Raw genomic sequence first — 26,353 nt, forward strand, 5'->3', positions numbered from 1 at the left:
ATTATTTGTTGTTCCGGAGCAGTCTTTCGGCCGAGCCAAGGGTTCTGTTTGGCAGAATGATATGTTTGAGGATAGCATGGAAGCCTTTGGCGTGCAGCTTGGATTTGAGACTGGTACAAAATTGTACGTCTCCAATTTGGATTATGGAGTCTCCAATGACGATATGAAGGTTGGTAAGATGAAATAAATCAGGCTTTTCAGATTGTTTTTCATTTCTTTAGTTTCAAAAATTTGTACCAATGCAACTTATGATATTGATTTTTGTTTGTAAATTTTGTTACCTAATATGTTTCTAACAAACTTAAGTTCGATAGGACCTTTTAGTCTAACGTCCTTCTGTTCTCTGTATCAGCCATTTTGGCCTTTTATTTTGATTCTTTCATATGCAGATTATCGTGGATGGCATTGTCTAACTATTCTATGTTTTGGGTTTTTGGGCTGGAATCTGCTGATACAATTGTGGGCAAGCTTGTGATCTTTTTGGTTGTCTAAAATGTGTTTTTGACTCCATAAATGGAATTCATCATTGGAGCACCTGGATTGTGTAGATTACACAGCTTAAACTTATAATTTTAACAAATATATGCCTGATTTTGGGCAAAATTTGCTGGAAAAGCTCCAAAATGTAGAATAGTTAGACCACGACATTTTGGATTCTAACTCAACATACCTTACTAGTTTTGATTCACTAGTTTTCATGCTGGTTTCCTTTTCTGTATGGGTTCTCTTTTAGTTCATATGAAGTTAAAGGGTATTCTTAGTTTTATGTAAACATGCTGGCAACATCTTTTTTAAATGAGTTGGTCTAATTTGATGGAATATGTTTGCAGCAACTGTTTTCAGAGGTTGGCGAGCTTAAACGGTGTTCAATCCATTATGATAGAAGTGGTTGTTCCAAGGTCTGTATTACTCTCCCTTTATTTAGCTCATGTAAGAAATGGGTTTGTATCCATCCATATCTAATTTAGATAAATTAGCTGCACAGCCTTGTTGTCACCATGCTATGAAATCTTTGTATAAAATAGCATACCTGTCAAGCTAATTTATAGGCATCCTTTCCCTGGTAACATATAGGCATTTTCTGATACTCTTCATGGGGAATTTAATTTTTCTCAGGATGCCTTCTTGCATCTTCGATTGCGAAGGAAGAAGCTGCGAAATTGGGAACGGTGATTGGTATAGACCTGGGAACTACTTACTCCTGTGTTGGGGTTTACAAGAATGGTCATGTGGAGATTATTGCCAATGACCTAGGTAACCGTATTACCCCATCATGGGTGGCGTTCACGGAAAATGAGAGGTTGATTGGAGAGGCTGCCAAAAACTAGGCCACAGTCAATGCCGAACGAACCATCTTTGATGTCAAGAGACTCATTGGGAGAAAGTAAGTACTCTGATCTCTGATTTGCCCATTCATTAGACAATTATATTTATTGCAAGTCCAATTCTCGCCTTGATATTGAACCCACAAGGGTGCCAGTCATGAAATTGGCATGTTAAGGGTCAAGCAACATTCTGGTTGGGATCAGATCAGGATTTGATTGCTGCCCTGTCCAAACTTCAAGAAAATGATTTAAAACTTTTACTTGATGAGCACAATTAAATGAAAACATTTGTTTTATATAGGTTTGAAGACAAAGAAGTTCAGAAGAATATGAAATTGGTACCATACAAGATTGTGAACAAAGATGGGAAACCTTATATTCAAGTTCAGGTACGAGATGGAGAGACAAAGGTATTTAGCCCTGAGGAAATCAGTGCTATGATTTTGACTAAGATGAAGGAGACTGCAGAAGCATTCCTTGGCAAGACTATAAAGGATGCTGTGGTGACTGTCCCTGGTATGCTTTCTTTTCAATTTTTTTTTATTGAGATTGTGGGTAACCAATTGTTGACTGCATTGTCACTGTTAACTTGTGGGCTTGCACAACTTATTTTACTGATGCACAGCGCCAAGCAACGAAGGATGCTGGTGTTATTGCTGGCTTGAATGTAGCTCGTATTATCAACGAACCCACAACTGCAGCAATAGCTTATGGCTTGGACAAGAAGGGTGGAGAGAAAAATATTGTTGTTTTTGATCTTGGCGGTGGCACATTTGATGTTAGCGTTCTGACTATTGACAATGGAGTTTTTGAGGTTTTGGCTACAAACAATGATACCCATCTTGGAGGTAATCTGTCTGAACTCTGTCTGGCAGTTTTACATTATGAATTTGAATACGTGCACGGTGGTTGTCATTGTCTTTTTTGGTTGGCTTTCGAGCTTTGAACTTACCGGGATGTACACCAATATGTAGGTGAGGACTTTGACCAATGTTTTAAAACTCCGACTCCGACTCCGACTCAGCCAAGGATCGACTCCGACTCCGACTCCGAAACGGTAATGACTCGGCCGGCTCGATTTCAATGACTCGGTCGTTGTAAAAAATACATTAAATATTTATTTTTTTTATAAAAAAACATAATTTTAAAGATTTTAAACATAATTTTAAAGAAAACCATTTATAAAAGGACTTTAAAGTTAAAATGAGTATTATTTTTCAAAGGATTTTCCTAATTATACCTTCACTTTATTTACATGATGCAGGGCATGCCTAAGGATTATTATAATGGGTAAACTATAGTAGAAAATAACAGTGGAGAATGATTTTAACATGCTTTCTTCCTTTTCTTGTGAACAATTGACAAGTTAAATTTTACTTTTTGTCATAGTTTTCCATTTACACATCCAACCACCAAACGTACTTCATAAAAATAGAAAATTTGGGCCGGTTTGACATCTATCTAATTTTATTATAGTTACCTCAATCTGGCAGCAATTCATTCAGGTCAATGTGTTAGCATCTTCCCTCTCTCGAGTACTAAACATTACTGGAAAAATCCAGTGCCCTGCCTCATTGGCCCTTGTTCACCTGTGATTTCTTTCCATGTGATATCTGATTCCTATCTATGTGATGTCCGATTCCTATCTATGTGATATCTGCAGCTATCATGCTATTACAACATATCCATTGATGGGATTCACTCCAATGTTTTACAACTTGGACTCGGACTCGGCCGAGGATCGACTCGGACTCGGACTCGGCCGAGGATCGACTCGGACTCGGACTCGGACTCGGACTCGGTAATGACTCGGCCGGCTCGATTTCAATGACTCGGTCGTTGTAAAAAATACATTAAATATTTTTTTTTTTTTATAAAAAAACATAATTTTAAATATTTTAAACATAATTTTAAAGATTTTCATTCAAGTTTCCAAACACACAACATTATAATATACATGGAAGACAACATATGATCAAAGTAGGCTCATGAACCAATCCATTATATCAAAATGGTACGGTGTACCCAATGGCAATAGTAAATACATAGTCAACTGTAGTCTGTCATACATGATCAAAGACTCAAGAGTCAAAACAAAATACAAATAACCAAGGAGGCTAGTAGCTACTGCCAGAGGAGCCAAGATCATCTCGACCAATCTCTGGATCATCATCATCAGAGTCAGACAAGGGGCCCCATGGCTCCTCCTCATCATCATCGTCTCCAACTGCAACTGTAGAAGTGGTGCCAGTACCACTAGGCTGTGCAGCAGATGCAAGCTGAGATAGAGTACAAATGCGGCTGCGCTTCTGTCGTGGCTGAGCAGAGGAAGCACCTACAACTGGAGTCCTACTAGCTGGCTGTGAGACTGAGGTTGGTGGATTGGGATCTGCATTCAACTGAACACGCTGCAGTGGATCTCCAACATCAATTTCATCAAGATCCTCATCAGGATCAAACTCTGGTAGACGACTCTCCACTACCCAATCTGATGTTGGATCAATGTCTTCCAACACAATGGGATCTGAATCAGGTCTTTTGTTCAGCAATTGGTTCCGTCTGAGCCGAAGGTTGTATTGGACAAAAACTAGATCATTCAACCGTTTTTGCTCCAAACGGTTTCTCTTCTTTGTGTGAATCCTCTCAAAGACAGACCAATTGCGCTCACACCCAGATGCACTGCAAGTTTGACTCAAAATACGAATTGCAAACCTTTGCAATTCAGGGCACTGGCCACCAAAGGCCTCCCACCATTGTGCTGCAAAAAACATAGGAGTGTAATGAATTATGAGTTAGATGAAGGCTGAAGCTCAACAAAATTACAAATTATATCTAACTTTCAAATTATAAATGATTTAACAAACTTTAATAAAAAAAGTAAAACCATTAAGAAATTGAAAATTGAAATTTTTGTTTACCTGGCTCATCTGCTTCTCTTGCAATCTTTGCTAGGTTCTTCCCAAAGGTACCTGTTGCATTGCTGAAGGATGTGACCTGCTGATGTATCAGCAGCTGATCAGACTCCGATGGGACCATGCGCTCAATGCAATCAACCAGTCCATCTCTGACCTCCCCCCTCAAAGCTCCTGACTCCTTAGCTTTATAATGATACCGTGGGTTCAAAAAATACCCAGCTGCATGTATAGGGCGATGGAGTTGATTGTTCCATCTTTCATCAATGATTGCCCAAATGGGCCCATACTTTGCCACTCTATCCTTGTATGCTGTCTTTATTTGCTCCTTTGCTTGATCCATAGCCTCATAAATGAAGCCCATAGCCAACCTTTCCCCATCCACCAACCGCAACACCTTAACTAGTGGCTCAGCAAGCTTCACAATCTCTGCTGCCTTTCTCCAAAAAGTTTCATCATGGACTTTCCTTTTCAATTCTCTGCCTTCTGGTTTGTTAGACCAACTGCTTTGATTCCATTCATCACTGGAAAACATCTTTTGCAAGTTTCTATGTTGGGAAAGCATAGATTGCAATGTCAAAAAATGTGTAGCAAATCTAGTGATGGCAGGCCTAATGATATCCTTGCCTCCAGTGTGTTTCCTCATGAGACTCAAAACCAGTGTATGATTGTAGATAAATTTTGTTATGCTTTTGGCATTATCTACAGTGTTTCTGACCCAATCTAATTTTCCAATATCCTCAAGCATGAGGTCTATACAATGTGCAGCGCATGGGGTCCAAAAGATGGTCTTGTGTTTTTCCTCTAACAGTCTACCAGCAAGAACATAGTTAGAGGCATTGTCTGTGATGATTTGAACAACATTAGCCACCCCCACACCCTCAATAACCTCATCCAATAGCTGAAACAACAAGTGGCCATCTTTTACCTTATCAGATGCATCAATTGATTTTAAAAACATGGTTCCCTGTGGGCAGAAGGCAAGAAAGTTTATGATGGTATGGTTTCTTTGATCAGTCCATCCATCTGACATGATGGTACACCCTGTTCTTGCCCATGATTCCTTGAAATCTTGCAAATACTCATTAATTGATTGAATTTCTTTCTGCAAACGAAACCCCCTTAGCTCTTGCATAGTAGGGCCTTTGAAGCCTTTTCCAGCAGCATGTATGGCCTCAAACACAGGCTCATAATATGGTGAACGAGTAGCATTAAAGGGGATATCAGCATCATACCACCATCTAGCTATGTAGTCACAAGCAGTCTCCCTCAATTCTTTCTTCCAATGGTCATCTAAAGTGGGCTGAGCAAGACCTTTACTAATACTAACTTCAGGACCATGTGCATCTGATGGAGAGGAGCCTGAGTGAGTGAAAAAACTTTTGATAGTCCCATCACCCTTCATTCTACCCTTTCCCTTATCTTGAACAGAAGCAAAAGAGGGAGGAACATAACGGAAAGGGTTTGATGCATCAGTTTGAGGGATAGAGGAAGAACCCTCAAACTCATAGTGGGGGTTGGCAGCCATCATTCTTTGTATCTCCCTCTTCCTCCCAATTTCAGCCTGTATCTCTTTTTGCCTAGTCTTTTCTTCTTTAAATTTTTCAAAGCTTTCCAACAAATTCTTTCTAATCTCCCCAATTTGATCAGATTGACATGCAGTAATATTGCCTTTAATCCCTGCCAAGTGTTGTTTCAGCCTATTAATCCCCCCAGGACCTTCCTTAATTTTCCTATGGCAAAACTTGCAACACATCTGATTATCAACCATTTCAACATATGCCCAAGCAGGATCTTTTGCTCTAGGTGCCATTTTTTGACTAGGAAAACAATTTGAAAATGAAAATAAAAATAAAAATTGATTCAATGTTCATTTATTTGACAAAAAACACTCTCTAAGCTTTCTTGATATGCAACTAAAATTTACTAAGCAAAAACAGATTTGTAAGGGTGGAAAAAAATACCTCCAGGCACAAACTGCCTCCTCAAGCTTGCTCCAAAAATTAGCTCCTCAATGCTGCTCCAAATGGCTGCCCAAGAAGCTCCTCACTCCAGCTACAATGCTCCTCCAAGACTCCTCACTGCTGGTCCAAAACAAGCTCAAGAACTGCTCACTAACTCTCAAAGAAGACTCTCACTCAAATGCATAAGACTGCTGTGAGTGAAATGAGAGCATTTGGCTGTCTTAAATAGAGTTTGGGAGGGGGAAATGGACCCCAAAAGCATTAAACAAATCACAATAACCCTTTAGAATCCACAAACCCTAACTAACTTTACCAAAAATCAGCAAAAAATTGATTTTTTTTTTATTAAAAACGCTGCCCAGCCGTCCTTTCTATGACTCGGCCGAGTCAATACGGGACCCGGCCGGGTTGACCGAGTCAGCTATGACTCGGCCGAGTCATTGGCTGACTCGGCCGAGTCATAGCTGACTCGGTCAGCCGAACCGGGTCATGGGCCGGGTCAATAAACTGGGCATTGAAACGGCCGTTTCGTAAAACATTGATTCACTCTACATTAATACTCTCCTAACACAGTTGGCATAGGAATTGCAACTTGTTAAATTGTACCTCAGATAGTCTTCTACAGCCCAGACACATGTGGCAGTCCAGCACACACTTATGAACAGATGTCGATACTTCAGTTACAGACTTACAGTGATTCGAGCTGTGCACTGCAACGATGCACTTCCTCTCTTGTTGACTGAGCACTATAATGCATTATATACGTAGGATTGATTACTGTTCTATTTCCACAAATTGTCCTCAACTGTTTGCATGGTATCCTCAGAAGTTTACATGTATTAGTTCAGTTTTATTCTAGCAGCTTTCTAATTTTGACTTCAGAGTTCAGTCTAAGTTGAGTTAGGTAAGATGTATGCAGTCCAATTGAGAGGACAGATCTCTAGGAGAATGCATGGTTGCAAGCATCAGATCATCTACAGTAGAGATGCACTTACCTGGTTTATAACTTTATCTATGCCCTCAGGACTGACTCGGTGGAGGAAACGGCCGAGTTGGCCGAGTCAGCCATGACTCGGCCAAACGAACCGTTCAGTCCTGAGGGCATCGAATCGGACCAACTCGGCCGTTTCCGTTTCGGAACGTCCGTTTCTTAAAACAAGGACTTTGACCAAAGGATAATGGACTATTTCATCAAATTGATCAAGAAAAAGTACGGAAAGGGTATTAGTAAGGATAGTAGAAATGAAATAAGACATTCAATGTGTTCTTTGTAATATAGATATAAACAAAACATCTAAGGAAAAGTAATTGCACAATGATCCAGTCCAAGAAAACAAGGTTTTCCACAAACCAATTAACTCTTCTAGAAAAATTCAACAATTCCAATTTAATAATCCTATCGGCCTCTCTTTGTACCTTTTGGGACAATTGCTAGTTACATTAGCGTAAGTTTTAGCGTAGGTTCTAGATAGAGCCACATTCCGCCGAGGGGGTCTTATGCCTCCCATCCTACCCTACCTTTTCAGTTTCAAGAACAAATCTCTTTCTTCCGGAGCATTCCACGCACTCCAATAATGAGCAGACTTCGGAGGGATCGAATCCCATTACCACACTCCAATAGCGCGCACACTTTAGAGGGATCGAATCCCATTACCTCAGTTCAAGGTAAGAATTCTTTGAATCAAAATTATCCTCCACTTCCTTGTCGGAGCTTGATTCTATTTCTCCTTCCATGGGTTTTAATGCTCTGAAAATTTACAGGTGTGCTCTGTTTTTTTGATCATTTTGATATATGTCCCTGTATAGGTTTGGTGTATAAATCGGTGACCTTCTTTGCCAATCTGTTTCATATCCTAGGCATTTTGTTCAAGTAAATCCTGTATTTGGTATTTGGTGTGTCAGTGCCTACTGCTTCCCAGTATGCATAGGGTATCTAGGTTTTCGCCTTGTCTTTGCTACAGCTTTCAAAAGCTCTTGGATGTACTATCTGTTTCTCTTTATATTGCCTCAATATAATACAATTATGCTTTTTCGTTTTGAAAAAAAAAATAATGTTGCTGGAAGTTGTTCAAAGAATTTTTTTTAAAGAATTTATGCTTGTATTGTGAAAGTTTATTCCTTTTCATGATCGACATGATTTTGTCCAGCTGATTGTGAATGTAATTTTACAAGCTCTAGGTTTTTTAGTGAGGGTTTATGGTTTTGGTGGTAATTTTGGAGAATAATGTTTATATCCTGTAGAGCATTATGAACGCCTTTGATTTGGCTTTAGCCGATGTTTGTTTTGTGCTCGTTTTGTATTTTTCCAAAATAGAAGCTTGATAGTTAACAACACCCGCCTACCTAGGGTTCGAATCAGGGATCTTGGATGAGGATAAATCTAAATGATCAACGAACACCCGCATACCATGGGATTCGAATCCACACCCTACGATGCTTTTTTTGAATTTTTCCCAAACTAGAAATTGATTGATAGACAACGACACCCGCCTAGCGTGGGGTTTGAACCCACTACGCGAGATGATTGTTGTCTGTTAAACTTAGCGATGGTTGTTTAGTATTTTTCCAAAACAGGGGCTTGAGAATAATAAATCTCGACAGTTCTAACAAACAGGAGCTCAGAGAATAAGAAATCCAGAGACAGAAATATTTCATTTCAAAATATGCATTAAATGAACACAACGCGCCAAACGTAGGGTTCGAACACACAACTACAAGATTAGGAACCTTGGGCTTTAACTACTGAGCTAGATGGGTTACTCCTTTTGACTTCCCACTTAAATCAAACTCCAGAATTATTACCTTCAATGAATTTAGGTTAAATTCAACACAAGTAGTTTACTATTAATAATTCCACGTTGTGGACATGCTCTTGAATTGCAGTAACATCAACTTTCAGTTTGTTCTCGGTTTTGAGTGTCCACATTCTTGTTTTTCTTTTCAAAGGATGGGGATGTTTTAATATATATATATATATATATTCAAAAAATATGATGGAAAGATTAACTACGTAGACCATGAAACAATAATTCAGTTGCATTTGGCTTTTACATTGAAATCAAGGAAATGGAGGCTCAGTGGTAGTGAAGGGAAATATGGAACTAGGAAGAAAGAGAAAATAGGGTTTATTTTATTTTTGCTGGAACCTCTTTTTGTTGTTGATCTCATTTGTTTATCGGTAGGGATGATGTAGGTGCTCGTGATAGCACTAGTTGAGACATGCCAATGGGGTTGTGGTTTAAGGATGATGACGTTCCCATGCTAGGCTACCCCGAGGATTCACTTCTCTTGGAGGTGCGAATTAGTTGTTAGGGCCAATATTATGGTGCAAATTTTGGTTGATTTTGATGAAAGAGCACCCCTTGGTGCGCCAAGTCAGCCAAATGGAATTCATTTGTTGTCAAGTAATTGAACTTTTGTTCGTGGTCAGTTGTTTAACTGACCTACGGGTCTTTTTTACCCCACCCAGTCCCTGACATTTTTGGGCCAGTTGTAATGCTTTTTGACCTAAATACAGACTTCAAACAAAATAGTATACAATAGGCACCGCTAGTGCGATTGTGGTTGTATACAGTAGTCACCACTAGTGTGATTACCATAGTATGCAGGAACCACTAGACTTTATGCAATCTCAAATGCTCTTGAAATCTGGAACTGTTGATTTCATGCCTTAAAGAACCAGATTGATGCCACTAAATTTGGATCTGATTTTTAATTGTTGTTTCCTTTCTTTCAAAACCTCTTCCAGTTATTATTAATCTCTTATTATTTGACTACTCTGCCATTTACCTCTGAAATAATCAAATTTACTTCTTGAATATCTACAATAGCCCCAAATTGGTTGATCCCTGCCTTAGAATACTCTGCCACCTCATTCAATCTGAAATCATCACATGCCATGTGTATAGAGTAGATAGAGCACAAAAATGCTTCATTGTCATCACCTATTAATGCAACAAAAGGAGACAAAAAATCACTCATTTGTTGGCAGTCTCCACTGTTCGAATCATATAGAACATAAGTCTCAAGGATGGTGAGTAATTTTTCATAATGATGCTTACGAGATGTTTATAGGCGTTCATCATTAATAGTAACCGCAAACTTTTCTGGAATGAGATTATATTCCTCTGTAGATTCATTATCTAAGAAGGCCTCACTTTCTCTATTCCTATCATTATTTTGTTCCAATTCTTCTGAGGAAATTCTCTGTAGTTCATTATGTAAACCATTATGATAGCAATATGTGAAACATCATCGAGTTTTTCTAATAATCCCTTGCATTGGATACAGGCTGCCTAAAATCTCCAACTTATAGTTTGAAAGCATGACTAGTAGTGACAGGCATAACAAAAATCTGTTATCACCACTGTCAAGTGAAATTATAAATAGTAGAAGAGAACTTAATTTCTTCAGGTTCCATCCTCCAAAACCATAACACAGGAATGAACTTTACAATCTTGTTGACCTTAACTTTCTTACTTGTTAAACAATTACAATGTTTTTCCCATTTAATGGTAATGGTTTTTAAAAGAAAATGATCATGTTGTCTCACAATTATTTGATAGTAGGCTCTACCTGCAAAATGGAGAGTGTACTTAATAAAGTATGGACTATCTTCAGCCATAAACGATGACTAGGGTCTTTGAAAAAATTTGCTATAACCGACAACCTTTCCATTTGTTTCTGCGGTACATTTATCCATTGTGTACCGTCCTGTCCAAATGAATTGAAAAATACAAATTGAAACACCTAATACAAATTCCCTTGAAAATAAATCCTTTGGCTTCGAGATGGTCTTCGTTTGATGTTTTTTTGTTTGCAGTTAAGATCCACCAGGATCACTAAACAATCCAATTCAGATGTCCATGAATGCAGCAATTTATTCCTATAGCATAAGCAATGCTCTAGTGTCATAGTATTATTGTCAATAAATTTTGTTGATTGATATCAACAACGACTTTTGATGACATAGAAACTAGGAACTTATGGGTGCAATTTGTCAACAATTATCACTGACATAGATGCTAAAGAGCCAATGCTTTTTGACACTTGGATATTTCCATAACCATCAGTTCACGGTTAGGTGTTTTTATAAAAGTAGAAAAAATTAAATCTGGGGATTTTCTGAAAAATAGGCTTCAGAGAGCCATTCGAATCTTCCAAAACATGACACTTGTTGAAAAGATGAAAGAGGTTTTTGTAAATCAGCATGTTCCCGAAAAATTCATGTTTTATTTTTTCAAAATTCATCACCACCTTCTCTTAAATTGCTCCCAAAGTTAGTCTTTTAAGGAAAAAAGTATTAAAAATAGTTTTGTCAATTTGGGCAGATTTGCCTTAAACATTTTTCATGAAGCTGGGTGAATTCCAAGGGTTCCAGAAGCATGTTGGGTCATCTAGGAACACAACCTAGGCTCCTAAGTTTCCATGTGAATGCCCAAAGTATCCAAACTAAAGGCACTACCAAATCAAAAGGCAACGCTCACTCTAGAAAAACTATCAAATCAGTGAGGGCTCAAGAAAAAACTTGTATGTCCTAACAGATCCTTCAATATCTGGTGCTCACATATGAAGTATTGTTTATGCACAACAGTGGTGAATTAAATCTAGATGGCCAATTGGATAGCTAATATGAATTAAATCTAGATGGAATTCATGTTTGTGAGATAGCTAATATGAAGATATTGTAATTCTCTATTCCGAATAAGGGAAGATTGCATATGCTATAGGTAGTATGACAACAGTTGCCACTTTGCCTCATTGGGTAACATTGGAAAGAAGAGGAAGTTTGGTGCAGTAGCCATAGTAGAGTAATGAATGACACTTTAAACAGTTGAAAAAAAATACTTGTGTGCCAGATGTTGATGAGTCAAGTAAAATTTTTATTTCTTGTCTAGTTAATCCAGTCTAGTTAATGCTTTTCAATGTTGCACCTTGCTTCTGACAGGTTGAATTAGAGGACCCAGTTGAAAATATTAGGGCCAAGTTGGTAAGATAGGTTGCAGCAAAGACAAATGATTTAGCAGGTGTTAGAACTACCACATCTATTGTACTTGCGCAAGGTTTAATAGCTTAAGGTGTAAAGGTAATTTATTTGTCCCTATTACTGGCTTAAGTATTTATTCATTTTTATTCTGTCTACAAGTTTGGTTCTTCTTGAATCCCCTTTACTAGGAAAAACAGAACTCTTTTTTCTTTGGGCCACCTGGATGAGCACAGATCCGAAAGTGGTGAAGCGGGTATTTAAGGGGGCAGGTTTCCAGGACAATAACAACTAAGAAAGCCAACTATTTGAAGCCCCTGTCACTCAAACCCATCATATCCTTCTGCTAAAACGGTCTCCAGAAGCATTCAGGCATAAAGTACACACCCAAATGATGACTTGCAGCATATCTATTTTCATTCTACTGACATGGCCTTTTTGGGATTTCAAAGTGTGTTAGTTGTGTCTTACTAGCCCTTTATTACTCTTTGCATAATCTTATTTATAGACATGGGATTTGGGCTTATTTGAATTCATGGGTGTGAGGTGATTGTTGATATATCTGAGGTTTGATTTGCAGGTTAACCAGGTGGGTTGAGGGATAAAAGGAGATGGCAATGAGACGGTGGGTACTGGGCATCTAAGCTGGGTTGGATTCTTGGTTTTTAGACAATCATGGGAGAATCAAGTGCAGCAGCACCTACTATCACGCCCAAAATTGATACAGCCGTTGGTACCATTGTGTGGGTGAGAAGGAGAAATGGGTCCTGGTGGCCTGGAAGGATTCTGGGTGTAGAGGAGCTATCTGCAACTCACTTGATGTCTCCCAGATCAGGAACCCCTGTTAAACTTCTTGGTAGGGATGATGCCAGCGTGTGAGTATCCTCTTCTTCACCCTAATCATCTTGCATTTTTCTTACCTTACAAAGAAGCTATCATTGCCGCATATCCATCTGTAATTCCAATTTTCAGATGTGGAACTTTAGTTAGATTCCATGTATTTAAAATATAACTTTTGTCCAAAGGCGATGATTCTTACAAGGTTCTATCCTTGTTTTCAGCAATTCATTATTTTTTCTTGGTAGACCTTAAAAAGATTTTGAATGGATCAATATTCATCATGTTGCGTAGTTGCATAATATGTTTCTGATTACTGTCATCATGTGACATGGGAAATAATGCACATAAACCAAAATAAACAAAGAAATAGTTACACCCTCATCTGGGATGTATGGCATTGATAAATAATTCTTTTCACAGTGTTGTGCTTCGTTTAATAAAACAGCAGTACAAAATGGTACCTCATATTTTGGCAATATTTTTGTATGCAAATCTCACACTATGCTTCCTGCTGTACTCTTTATTTAAATAGTTTTCTGCAGCTCTCACCAACATGGGGAATGCAATTATTAAAGTAATTTTTGTTCAGTGGTGTATTTTTTTCTTGTTGGAAATAATGTAAGCCAGTTTCTTCCTTGTCTTTGTATATTTGTCTGTTATTTTCCTTCACGACTAGCTCATGCCTGACTGATGATTTTTTGGAGTATCCCTCTTAGTTTGCCTGAAATTATTTTCTGGTTGTTCCTACACTAGATTCAAATATATCCACGAAGTGTCTAATAAGATCTACAATTGAAAATCAAGAAGCTGTTGGTCATTTTGGAAGATTGACATTTTCGTGTTGAAATTATATGGAAACTATAATATGAAAGTACTTTGACTAGAACTTGGAATAGCATATTAGAAATGAAAAGTATACGAGAAGTTTCCTCTTCAGCCTAAGATGCTGACATATATTAATGAGAAAAATGTCTGTTGGCATAAAGGAGTTTCTACATGAGCTCTTAATCCATATTCATTTCCTTTTTGATGAGGATACAGAATTTGCTGGCAATCCCTAGCTTTGTACATGATAATAAGTTGATGATCACAAAGATCTTGGGATCATGAGTAGCTCATTCATAACTGATATAATCAGCTGAGAGTACTCCGCTGAAAACAGTAGCAGCGATCAAGTCAATACACAGTAGAATATCCTACTATCACGTGAAGGAAAGAATCAGAAACAGAATAGATGCACATTTCATGAATCTTGCCTATAAGCATCTTCTAACAGGGTTTTGCCAATTCCAAATTCTAGATGATTACTATTGCAGGTTAACAACTTCTTTATCAGTTTGTCATGCTAAGATGTCTTTACATAAAGTAGCAATCCTATGGATCTGACTTTGGGTCAATCCTAGTGCAGCTTTTCTTAGGATCCAGGTTTGTAACCATAGACAATGGTTCTATTTTACTGCAGATTTGATTACAATATTTTTTTATTATAATAATGTATTAAAAGAAAAGAGGGAGTGCTGTGGCTATATTTGTACAACCCAATACAACATTTTTGTATGCCACTCTTCATCCTATCCTTGGGTTAGGGTTGGGATGATGGGTTGAACTAGCTTTCATTCTTGATTTCCTGTGCTTAATAGTGCACAGGCTTTTGAACTCCTTAACAAATTGCTTGCAAATTAAAATACACTGGAAAAACATAGTACATACCTATGCATTTTCCTATGAACCCAAGGTGTTGCCATATTTTGCTAGCAGGCATTGATATCCCCTAGCTTTATTTTTGTCCGCTTCTTTTTCCCGCAGCACATTCTCCAACTTTTGTCCTCTTGTAAGTGGTGGAGACTCGGAGAGTTGGATGGGTCTGCTTCTAATGTTTTTGGCTGTCAGTAATTGATATAGGAAATATCTGCCTGGCTAATCCAAGCCTAGATGCAGAGAATATGAAGGGTTGAAGCCCATGTTTTGAAGACCCATAGAAAAACTGCATTTTAAGCTGATTTTTTAGTTTGTTTTTCCATGAAATCATGTGCACGCAAAATGGCAGGCCTTGCAATGGTTGCACCCAATCAAAAAGCACAGCAAGGCAACAATAATTGGAAGGCGTTAGGAGACATTGGCAATGTGGTGGGAGCTCGGAACCCCAAATGCAATATCAACAAAGATGTGGTGATGGAGTATGTTGTTTTATGTTATTTATTATACTTTAGATGTATAAATTGAATAAATCTGCTGCTGGGTTTTTGTTTCTTTCTATTTGGTGGCCTCTGCTTCTAATGTCAAGTCTTACACTATTGGATTGACCACTATTTCAGGAGGTCTACAGTAAACTTGGTTGTCAATGCCAACAAGGGAGCCAATCCCAGCACTCAGGTAAGTTTAATCAGAGTCAATTAAGCAAGCTGAATTACTGTTTTTTTGTAAACAACTGGGTCTACTGTTTATAAAGGACAATGTCTTGGGGAATTGAACTAGCAACCAGGCAAAACCTCTGTGTTCAACCACCTGCTTTTTCGATCTTCCTGCCTAGTATTCTGTTTTTCTGGGCATGTTTAATTTGTTGCTCTTTGTTTTCATTTCACGGGACTCATTCTGTTCTCTATTTTCTGTGAGCCCAAGCATGGAATCTCACTCTTTAATTTTCCCATTTTGATTCCAGCAATTCCAAGCAGATGATATTGTTGTTAAGGCAGGAGCCAAAGCAGAGGCAAAGGCAGTCCGGGGAAACAAACAGAGGCGGATTGTCAGAAGGAAGGCTGAGAATGACACTGCTAGAAAGAAGGATAATGTAGTTTCTATCGGTGATAGCGTAGACTCAAGTGCACAAGATGGGGGATTACAAACATCTAGCCAACTCAAAGCAATGAAACCCATAGCACAGTCACAGACTGCGGTGCTAACAGCTCGAAGTGAGGTCTGTCTTATTGATTAAGTTTATTAGTTTTCTGATACTTTTCTTGTTTTATGTACTGGCTCAAATCCAAATATATATCAGCCAAAGGTACCCACATCCACGCCCAATTACTAAGAGGTTTTATAGCTGTAAGATTGATTTCTGTTTATCTATTATGTAGTTTGGATAAAAATGATTAATAATTTTGATGGGGGTATTTCAGGACGCTCAAGAGGTTCTCCCTAGCATTGATGATGGAGACCTCGGAAACCAATTGGCAGTTGCGGAATATGTTGGAGACATATACAAGTCCTATCAAAAGATTGAGGTATGTTTCTCTATCAATGATTGGAGATTTGTGTGAATGTGAAGGTAAATTTTTAATTTTCATTTAGTAATCATTGGCAGTCCCGTATGTCCAGAACATGAGCCGTGTACCTCTAGATTATATGAAAAGGCAGGATGAAATCAATGAGACAATGAGGGCAACCCTGATTGATTGGTTGATACAGGTACAAATTAGTTCCTATCCTAACTTCGTTTGCTGCCAATGTTGGATCTAGAAGAACTTTATGTGGGCAATTTCTTAGGCTTTACCTCGAAATATTAAATTTTGCAGGTGCATCACAAATGTGAACTAATGCCAGAAACATTGTATCTCACTGTAAACATTATGGATAGATACCTTTCTATTTATATTGCTAGGAAGTGGGAATTACAATTAGTGGGTATCGCTGCGATGTTTATAGCTTGCAAATTTCAAGATACCTGCACTCCTCAGGTAGGATGACTTACTGACATCCATAAGCATGACTGTAAGGAAACCTTTTGCATATATCTAATTGATAGAATACCTGGTTGGCTGTTGAATATTGACATAAGAAGAATCAATTCATATTTGGTTACAGGTCAATGAATTGATCTGCATCTCAGGATACCAATACACATCCAAAATGATAGTAGCCATGGTAATTATCTCTAGCTGATATCTTTCTGTTTCATTTAATTACAATAGATTTTAAAGATTCAGTGTGAGTGATACATTGATAATGATACTTGGTAGGAGCATACAATATTAAATCGATTGGAATTCAATCTTACCGTTCCCACTCCATATGTATTCCTTGTCAGGTTTCTCAAGGCAGCTGGTCCTGACAGAGTGGTAAAGTGATGAACTCCACTGTTTCTTTTGTATTGTCAGAATAATCTTCTGGCAAATTGGGTTTTTTAGACAAAAATGAAACTCTGTTTTGTAGGCAACTTGTTTTTTTTTTAATAAAAATGAAATATATATATAATCTTTCTCAAGTGAATGAGAGATGGAATTTGAATTTTTTTTAATTGCATATATTTTTTTTTCCACTGGAAAAATCAGTAACTTTCATTAATATTGAAAATTACATAAGTAGATGCCGAGGCATTGCTGGTTTGTTCATACAAAATTCACCTCCTCAAGGTGTTATTCTGTAAAAAAAAATTGCTCTAATGATGCATTGATCCTTGCACACCTCGCAGGGTGTATGGATTTCATGAAATAAGCTGGTATATGCAAAAATTAAATAGTTGGGGAAAAGTCAGACTTTTCTCCCTTTTTTCTTCTCAACCTTTCTCCAAATCCCCTGTGGCTCTGTGGGAGTTATGAGTGCTAATGCATTTTCAGCCACAGGTTGTGGGTTATCAGAATCTGATGTGTCTGATGTGTGTATGCGTTTATTTCTTCCCATGTCCATTTCTGCTCTTCTTGCCAAAGCTGCCTCTATATTGTCCTGTGCACCTGTGTCTTCTATAACTGATTCTTGATTCATCTGATTGTTCTCTTTTGGGTTGTCATATTCCATCTCCTCTTCCTCCTCATCATCCGGGGGAGGTGGTGGAATGTACCAACCTTTTGCTTGTTTTTCCGTTTTCTTTTTTCTGCGGCTGTCTTTTTTGCCTGCTGGACACGTACTTTGTAAGTGTCCTGTTTGTCTACATGTTCGGCATCTAAATGCAGTGTTTTCATAATCTAATACTTGTGTCCAGCTGCTCTGTCTATGCTTCAGCTGGATTTGGTCTGGTAGGCCTTTGCTAAGGTCTACTTCCACACATATTCGTGCAAAAGTGAATATTCTTTCCTCCATTCGCTGGGTGTCCATTTTAATGTAGCGCCCAATTGTGTTTCCAATTCCAGTGAGTACTTGCTGGTTCCAGAGATGTATTGGGAGGTTGTGTAGCCTCACCCACACTGGCATCTTTGTGACAACCATTGTGTTTGCATCAAATCCTGGGAACCATGGCGTGATGAAGAGTCCAGTGGATCCCCAAAACCAAGGCCCATCCTGTATTATTATATCTCTGTCTGCTGCTGATAAAAATTTCACAATAAAAAATCCCTTGGAGCATAGGTGTACTTCGCATTCCGTGGTCCAGTTCGTGTAGATCCAGATGAATAGATCCGCTGGTTTGGGCCAATAGCAGTTAAATCTGCATATTATTGCCTGTCTTTCGTATATGGATAATAAATTAATTTTTCATTAATAATTTTTTTAATTTTTTTTTTAATTTTTTAATTTTTAATTTTTAATTTTTCAGTAACACAATTATGCTAAAGATGGATTATGAGTTGTATTACCGATGTGTCTTTTAGTGTCCTCCTCAATGGAGCTCCCACTCCTTTTTTCTTAGCCGAGAGGGGACTTAGGCAGGGATGCCCCCTCTCACCCCTATTATTTATGCTCATCATGGAGGGGCTAAGCAGATTGATAGGGGCAAAACATAGAAGGGGCAAGATAATGGGGATAAAAATAATGGAAAACTACTTCTTCACCCACCTTCTGTTTGTGGATGATGTGCTCATCTTCTTAAACGACAACATTGGCTACAACTTAGCCTTACAGTATGTTTTTGACCTATTCCAGAAGGCAACGGGCATGATCATAAATGTTCATAAGTCTACCCTCACAGCTGTAGGTTGTTCTCAGCTTGAAGTACAATTCACTCTCCGCCATTTCCCCTTTACCTCACATCCTCTGGACGAAGCGCTGAAATATCTAGGCTTCCGGCTGAAACCTTCGGACTACAAAATTGCAGATTGGACCTGGCTCATAGCAAAGGTGGAAAAGAGGCTGAATACTTGGTACAACAGGTACCTATCTCGGGCAGGAAGACTCACTCTCATAAAAGCTGTGCTGGAAGCAACACCGGTATATTGGATGTCTCTGACTTGGATTCCAAGGGGAATTCTAGCTAGGTTGCAAAAAATCTGCAGCAGGTTCCTATGGAAAGGCAACAAGCAGGGGAATCTATTCGCATGGGTAAAATGGGACACAATTGCAAGGCCCAAGAAATGGGGAGGATGGGGCATAAAAAGGTTGGATCTATTTGCCAAAGCATTGGCTGCAAAGCTAGGATGGCAGCTCATTACCTCACACAGCCTTTGGACAAGAGTAGCTTATGATGAGTACATCTCCCCTGAAAACACTATGGATTGGTTTCGAAGGGATCATAGGGTAAGTGGCAGCCTATCCATCATCTGGAAAGCAGTCCTAACCTCCCTCCCCCTTATTCGGTATGGCTTAACATGGCGGATACACCAGCGGAGTGCTGTTCGTATAGGAGTGGATCCCTGGATCGGATGTGGGAACGCCCGCAGGCTCCCAGCAAAGTTGATAGCATTTCTAGTAGATCAGGGCCTTTCTCATCTATCCCACATTGCAGACCAAACAAACTCCACTCTTTTCTAGCAGGCCTAGAAGTCAGCCCATGATCTCCACATCCCAGGACACTGGCGGCAAGATTGGGAGGGCTTCACCGAAGCTCTCACACAAGCACATATCAGGATAACGGAAGGGGAGGACGAAATAGTGTGGGCATGTGCAAAAAATGGGAGATACTCTCCCAAGGAAGGATACCTAAAACTCATGGAGAATGTCAAGTCAGAAAATGTTTAGCAATGGTGGAAAACACTATGGAAGCTCAAAGCAACACCCAGAACGTGAATGCTTATGTGGACCATCCTCTTCAACAAAATCCCCACGGGCACAAACTTGATGAAGCGATCTTTCCATGGGCCGTTCTGGTGTCACCTATGTAGAAACAATGAGGAAAACACCGACCACTTATTCTTGCACTGTCCTATTATCACTGAGCAATGGAACCTCATTACTGCATCCTCTCCTTCCCTCCATCGGTGGCAAGGGAGATCCATCATGGAGGCCTGGCTGGACTGGCTAGAGAGGCACAAAGGTAGAGTCAGAAATCTACCCCTCCTAATGTGCTGGGCTATTTGGACGGCGAGGAACCGGGCCATTTTCGACCGTAAGGATCCCCTATGGCCTACCATCAGATCTCATATCCTGGCTGATTTTAGCCTTCTACCTGAACACCCCTCACAGACTCCCTCCAGGACCATACAACCTGAACTCATTGACAAAGCACACCCTTGGGCCTTTTTTGATGGTTCAGCGCAAGAAGAGGGCTGCGGGGGAGGGGGCATTCTCTACTTGAGGGACAACCTCTGCTATAAGATCCAAATGAACCTGGGAAGGGGCACAAATAATTTTGCAGAGCTTTCCACGACCAAACATCTCATCCACTTTGCTCTTGAGAAACACTGTACACATCTCCAACTGTTTGGGGACTCAAAGCTTGTTTGCAATTGGCTCAATAGAACATCTCACTGCTCTGCTTTTACATTGAGACATATATTGGATAAGGCTCACAGGCTTTCGACATCTTTTGATAAATTTGTTTGTCAACACATTTACAGGGAGCACAACACAGGGGTAGACTGCTTATCAAAGAAGGCAACGCGCAAGCAGGAAGGGGACTGGTTGATTCAGGAAGAAGTAGATGGAACCTTCCATCAATATTACCACAGGCCGTTTATAGATCTGCATACTGACCGAGAGACATAACCTCTTTGCCATCTCTTACACACTCCTAGTTTTTTGGCTCATTGCGGTTCTAAAAAACTGTTGTTTATATTTACAGCTTTTATGGTTTTACTATAACTCTCTTAGAGTTTTTTCGACAGTCAAACAGCATGGGCTGCTTCAAACACTGTATATTTGTCTTGCTGGTTTTTGAGATTTACGCGGCCTCCCTGTGTGGAATATACAAGTAATCGTTTTGCAAAACAACTACCTATTATGACTCTTGTTTTTTTTGAGACTTCATGACCTCCCTGCACGGAGACAGATGACACAATGTTTATGTTTGTTGCTATTCAACTAATAGAACCATGGGACTCTTTACAGGGCTATCACCTTCTTTGGCCAGATCTTCCATCCCCGATGCGGGAAAGCGTGTTCTTCCAACCTTTTCATTCACAATTCTCTAAATCAAAGGGCAAAGATCGGCATGCCTGGTTCTTCCCTTCTCGCATCCATCCGATGCATTCTTTCTGATACAGTAGGAAGGCGAAGCCTCCCTCACACCGCACCAAAATACCATCAATCGATCAATCACGATTTACTGACTTCATTTTATTTCCCCAAAGTAGAAGTTCAATTCATTTCTCCAAGCCAGCCAGTCACAACTGTTTTTTTTGTTTATTCGGGAGGTTACCAGCCTCATTATGCATATGCCTAGGCATCTACAGAATGTAATTTCTCACTAATAATAGAAATTACGACTTTTTCCATGGGAAAAAAAACACAATTATGCTAAAAATTTATGTAATACAGTTATTTTAAAAATTTCCACATATGATAAGATAAAAAAACTAAATAACCATAACACACAATTGACTCATTGAATCCTCAATCCTATTATATAACACAATTGACTCATTGAATCCTCAATCCTATTATTCTTTTATAATTAATAATAATAACATATTTTCTATTTTAAAATATATTTTTTATATCAAAATTTTTCAATAATTAAATTAACAATGAAACTAATATTTAAATTAATTGTCAAAAATTAAAAAATACTTAATTGTAAATATTTTTCAAAAAAATTATGTACTCAACACTTCATAGCAAAGACCATGCAATGGAGTCTAATTAGTCAATTTTATTACAATTTTAAACTTGAAACCAATCATAAGAATGACTGGTTGATTTTATTTTAGAATAACGAAAAGACATAATCTTCTTATAAATGCTAGAACATTCTCCTAAATAATAAAACTCAAATCAAAATATGCTATGCAGCGTCATAAGACATGGAAAGAAAGATAGTTATTAGAGAACGTGGCGAACACTCCCACAACAATCTCATACCGTTACCTTATGCATGGCGCTGAGGTAAAATCCAATTATTATACCCTGGGCAAAGGGGTTGTCTCACCTAGCTTGGGCCGGAGTTTATTCCTTGAACCACTAGTTTAATTGATGGTTCTTTCTCTACCTTTCAAAGAAAGACTTCCTTCACACCAAGATGGAAGGCTGGCCATATGAACATAGATCCAAGAAGATTTATGCATATAGATGTTGGGTTGTGTTTGCCTATTCATGTTGGCCAAGCTAGTTTGCAAGCCTGGAAGAGGGTATTACGATTTCGATAGCCACAGATGGAGGGAAACCAAATGAGAATTGAGAAGATTGTTTTATAGCACGCGTCATGTGAAACAGATTCTCTTACAACAAAATATTTATAACCCTCCCAGTTTTACTCTTTTTGCCAGAAAATATTTATAGCCCTCCCAATTTTACTTTGTTCACCCCCTTTTAATGTAACATAATCGAAAAAAATAATAAAATATACAAATTATTCTAAACAAATTTTCTACAAAATAAACAACATACATTGATTGTGTATCCTTTATATACCTAACCACATTAATTTAAAACCTACTCTTTCTATTTTTTTTTTCTGTAGTCTCCATTTTTACTTTCTCTCAAACGTCAACTTGACACCAGCTCCCTATACTACAAACTGCACCAGCCTTGGACTTCTGTGCATCTTGCTTTGAGAGAGAGTTTGTCAATGCGAGAGCGTCATCGACCTGCGACTTACATTCAACCTCCCCACTGGCCAAGTCCCTCTAGTATTGCTGTTGCTCTTCAACCCAACCACACAAACATATCTCACCAGCAAATTCACATTAACTTCTCTAACTATGAAATATCATTTTTCTTGTCTATAATATCTCAGAAATCGGCGTAGTTTGGTGGTAGTTCCTATGATGTTCCAGGCATATACTTGGTCTCATACGGTTGGAAGAATAGATGGAGACAACAGAAACGGACTCCATAATTAAATTAAAAAATAGATTCTATAAGTAAATAATTAAATTAAAAAAAATGGACTACATAATTAAATCAAAAGAAATTCGATAATTAAATTAAAAGATAGACTATATAAGTAAAAAATCTCAGTACATATGTTCACATACTCTCTCTGCAGATTTCTAACATTAACTATCTGTCAATTATTGTATAAACACATTTATCCACTGATTTACTTTATTGGAAAAAAGAAAACCCAATAATTGTAGGTAGGATTAGTTAATAGAAGTACGAACCTCAATCCTTCGACGTTGATTCCCTGCAATTTAATGTTGTTATAGTGCCACTGGAGCCATTGTCATTTCTCGGGGTGGACGTAAAAACAAAAATAAGAAAACAAAATGAAAGACAAAAATACCTTGGTATAACAATATCATTTAAAATGAGAAGAAAATCAGAAGTTTAAAAAATTTCCATGATTCATTAAAAAAACACAGATTATATATGTAAAGAAATTTTCAGTGTCTATGCCTATGTCTCTGTATTCCCTTGAAAACTTTAGCACTCACCACACATGCATATCTCACCAGCAAATTCACATTAACTTTTATAACTATGAAATATCATTTTTCTGGTCTATAACATCTCAGAAATCCGCGTAGTTTGGTCGTAGTCTCTATTTTCTTTTCATCTCACAAAATTTACTGCACTGTCGTGTGTTTTCACTATCCTGCATGCAGCGTGACTGCTTTACACACAACCTCTAATCATTAGGCGTGCCTGAGTGCTTCACACAGAGAGCGTGTAGTAATTGTCATGCAACAGAGGGTGGTTTGAGTGTTAGAGAAAAGACAGTAGGTCAGCCTTTCGGGGTCTTGCCGAGCTTATTTGTGACAATTTTGTCTTAATATTCTATGTGTAGACTAAGCTGGCAATATGCAGTTCGGATTTTATGGAATGATCGCGATATGGAGTTAGGCTTGCATGGAATGATCGCGATATTTTGTTCGTCATGTTCTGTTTTTTTTTTATTCGGTCTTGTTTGCATTGCTTTCATCAAATTACAAATTCATAAATAATTTTAAAACAAATTTTGAATTAACTCCATATTCAACTTTATCAAATTACGGATTCACAAATCAAATTTTGAATTAGCTCCATCTTCAATTCTAAATTTTGACACTTTTCCCATATAGTTAGCTCCATCTTCAATTCTAAATTTTGACACTTTTCCCATATAGTCCGATAGTTCTATATATTTGTGAAATTCCAATGGTGTACACACCTCATGAAATAAATTTCGATAATCACATTGTGTATATTTTATATCTTTTTTATTTAAATTTTATATATCTGAAAAGTTTTATAATAATTTTTTATAATTAATATTATGTTAAAAATATATTAATTATTTCCTATTTCAGGCCCAAATTCCAGAAAAGAGAAAATGCAATTATTAGGGTTGTAGAAGTGGAAACTACAGCGTGGACAAACATAGATACCATTGCAAACATAGATACCATTGCAGCACGTTCACCGAGATAAAGATGTTATATGCAGATCCAGATACTTGCAACGAACGGCTGATGCTGGGTTTTGCTTTTTCACCTACCCACATTATACGGTTTATATTAAGAGCTTTTTGGTGGTCTTAAATACATCAAGCTGCGCACTCCTTTTTTGTTTTGGAAGTGACAGCGGGCGGCATTGCTAGATACGGAGAAGAGCACTCGTCGAAGTGCCTGGTCGTGTAGGGCAAATAGCAGCCGCCCATGAGTCTTCATCACCCGGGCGGCATACTGAATCTTCTGGAAGACAGCGATAGCTCGGGAGTACAATGATACAATGAACGGATGTTGCGGTGAGACCTACTGATTCTAAGCTAAAGTCGTGTTGCTTCTCCATTTCTACTCGTGGTCGAGACATTCATAGTGATGATGTTGAGGGCAAGGTCCCCGAGGGGCTTGCGCTTCCTAGTGCAAGGAAAGCTATTTTCACCGTTATCCCTGGAAAGGAAGGTCAGTCAATCTCTCTAGGAAGGAAAGCAAGTCTCTCTCTTATATAGGAAGACCCGTCTCTATATCTCTCTTATAAGGCCACTTCTATAGCTCAAGGCCCATAATCCGCCCAACAAGTTCAACAACCCCTTACTTAGATGACGTTCCCATTTCATTAGTTTTCACTCTTTCTTCTTCTTCCTTCTTTTTTTTTCTTCTTCTTTTCTAATCCTGAAATTGCAACCGCTCAAGACTCTGCTTGCAAAATTTAAATCAATTTGAATGACATGTCTTTTAAAATGATCCATTTTACTCGAATCCTTAGCATTCAACGACAGATTTATATAATTCGATTTGCAATTTTACTGAGGTGGGGAGAGTTGGACATTTGAATGGGATAGAAAGGGATAGTTAGAATTAGCGATGGAATATATTTTTAATTTATTAGAATTAGAATTTTATGTTTATTAGCAGTATGGTTTATAGTGCAAAATAAAATGTGTTCTTTTTCATTATTTAAATTGTATTTTTAAATGTTAAATAGAATATATATATTCTATTTAAGACTAAATAAAAGTTTTAACCATAAAAACTTAATTTTTTCATGATATGAATATGACAAAATAACAAATGGATGCATAAATGGAATAACTACCTCAATATTTGTCCTATAAATAACAAATAGTTAAAGAATTTTTTTATGGAAAAGTTCTACTAGTATATATGAGGAAAAGAGTTGATAGTGATGAATTCCTTACTTGTGATCTTCAACAAGAAGAGTACATTGAAGCTAATGTTTTTTGGAGAGCAAAGACTCTTATTGATCAATTAATAACTAACTGACATCAACTTTTGTGTGAAACTATATGTGGAAAATACCTAAAGAAGTTTGGGAAGGTCAGGTGTGCATTGTTTGCACTTAATGGGAAAAACATTTATTTTTGGAATGTGATGCTTTCAGGGACATCAAGGATATATTAGCAATGGTTCTTGACATTTCTTTTTCATTGGAAAGACTGAGAAAGATATACCAACTCATCATCAATTTGAATAAGAAGAATGATTGAATAGCAAAAAAGCAAAAAGCATGAAGACTAGTGGTCTCATAGTCTATTAGACTATAGTCTATTTTTAGTCTAATGAAATTTATTAATCTACATCATTAATTTATTGAAAACAATTAATAAAAAAACAAATAAATCAACCACAACAATTAGAAATAAAAGAAAAAAAATACCATACACAACTCTCACCCACAAATTAAAAAAATTTAATCACGGAA

The 26,353-nt window shown here is 37.9% G+C and overlaps 1 protein-coding gene across 9 annotated transcripts; it reads left to right on the top strand.

Moving 5' to 3' along the window:
- Positions 1–1,173: 1,173 nt before the first annotated feature.
- On the top strand, positions 1,174–24,583 carry LOC149179568 (G2/mitotic-specific cyclin-2-like). 9 transcript variants are annotated; one of them, XM_089415696.1, is made up of 15 exons: positions 1,174–1,384; positions 1,627–1,841; positions 1,951–2,173; positions 2,300–2,382; positions 12,149–12,635; positions 12,765–13,059; positions 15,072–15,201; positions 15,340–15,397; positions 15,684–15,938; positions 16,141–16,245; positions 16,340–16,429; positions 16,537–16,698; positions 16,826–16,885; positions 16,981–17,079; positions 20,665–21,042. In XM_089415696.1, the coding sequence occupies exons 6-15, from the start codon at positions 13,047–13,049 to the stop codon at positions 20,797–20,799; spliced, it is 1,107 nt and encodes a 368-aa protein (XP_089271822.1). In that variant the 5' UTR covers positions 1,174–1,384; positions 1,627–1,841; positions 1,951–2,173; positions 2,300–2,382; positions 12,149–12,635; positions 12,765–13,046; the 3' UTR covers positions 20,800–21,042. The 9 variants fall into 9 exon arrangements, with proteins under 9 accessions (XP_089271822.1, XP_089271829.1, XP_089271824.1 ...); XM_089415703.1 differs by lacking the exon at positions 20,665–21,042 and adding an exon at positions 24,498–24,583 and having other exon boundaries at positions 1,627–2,173; XM_089415698.1 differs by having other exon boundaries at positions 1,627–2,173; positions 12,774–13,059.
- Positions 24,584–26,353: the final 1,770 nt, after the last annotated feature.

This window comes from Pinus tabuliformis, chromosome 3_2 (assembly GCF_031772625.1).
Source record: "Pinus tabuliformis cultivar Carrire ecotype Pingquan chromosome 3_2, CPIR1, whole genome shotgun sequence".
In the NCBI taxonomy this organism is placed as follows: domain Eukaryota; kingdom Viridiplantae; phylum Streptophyta; class Pinopsida; order Pinales; family Pinaceae; genus Pinus; species Pinus tabuliformis.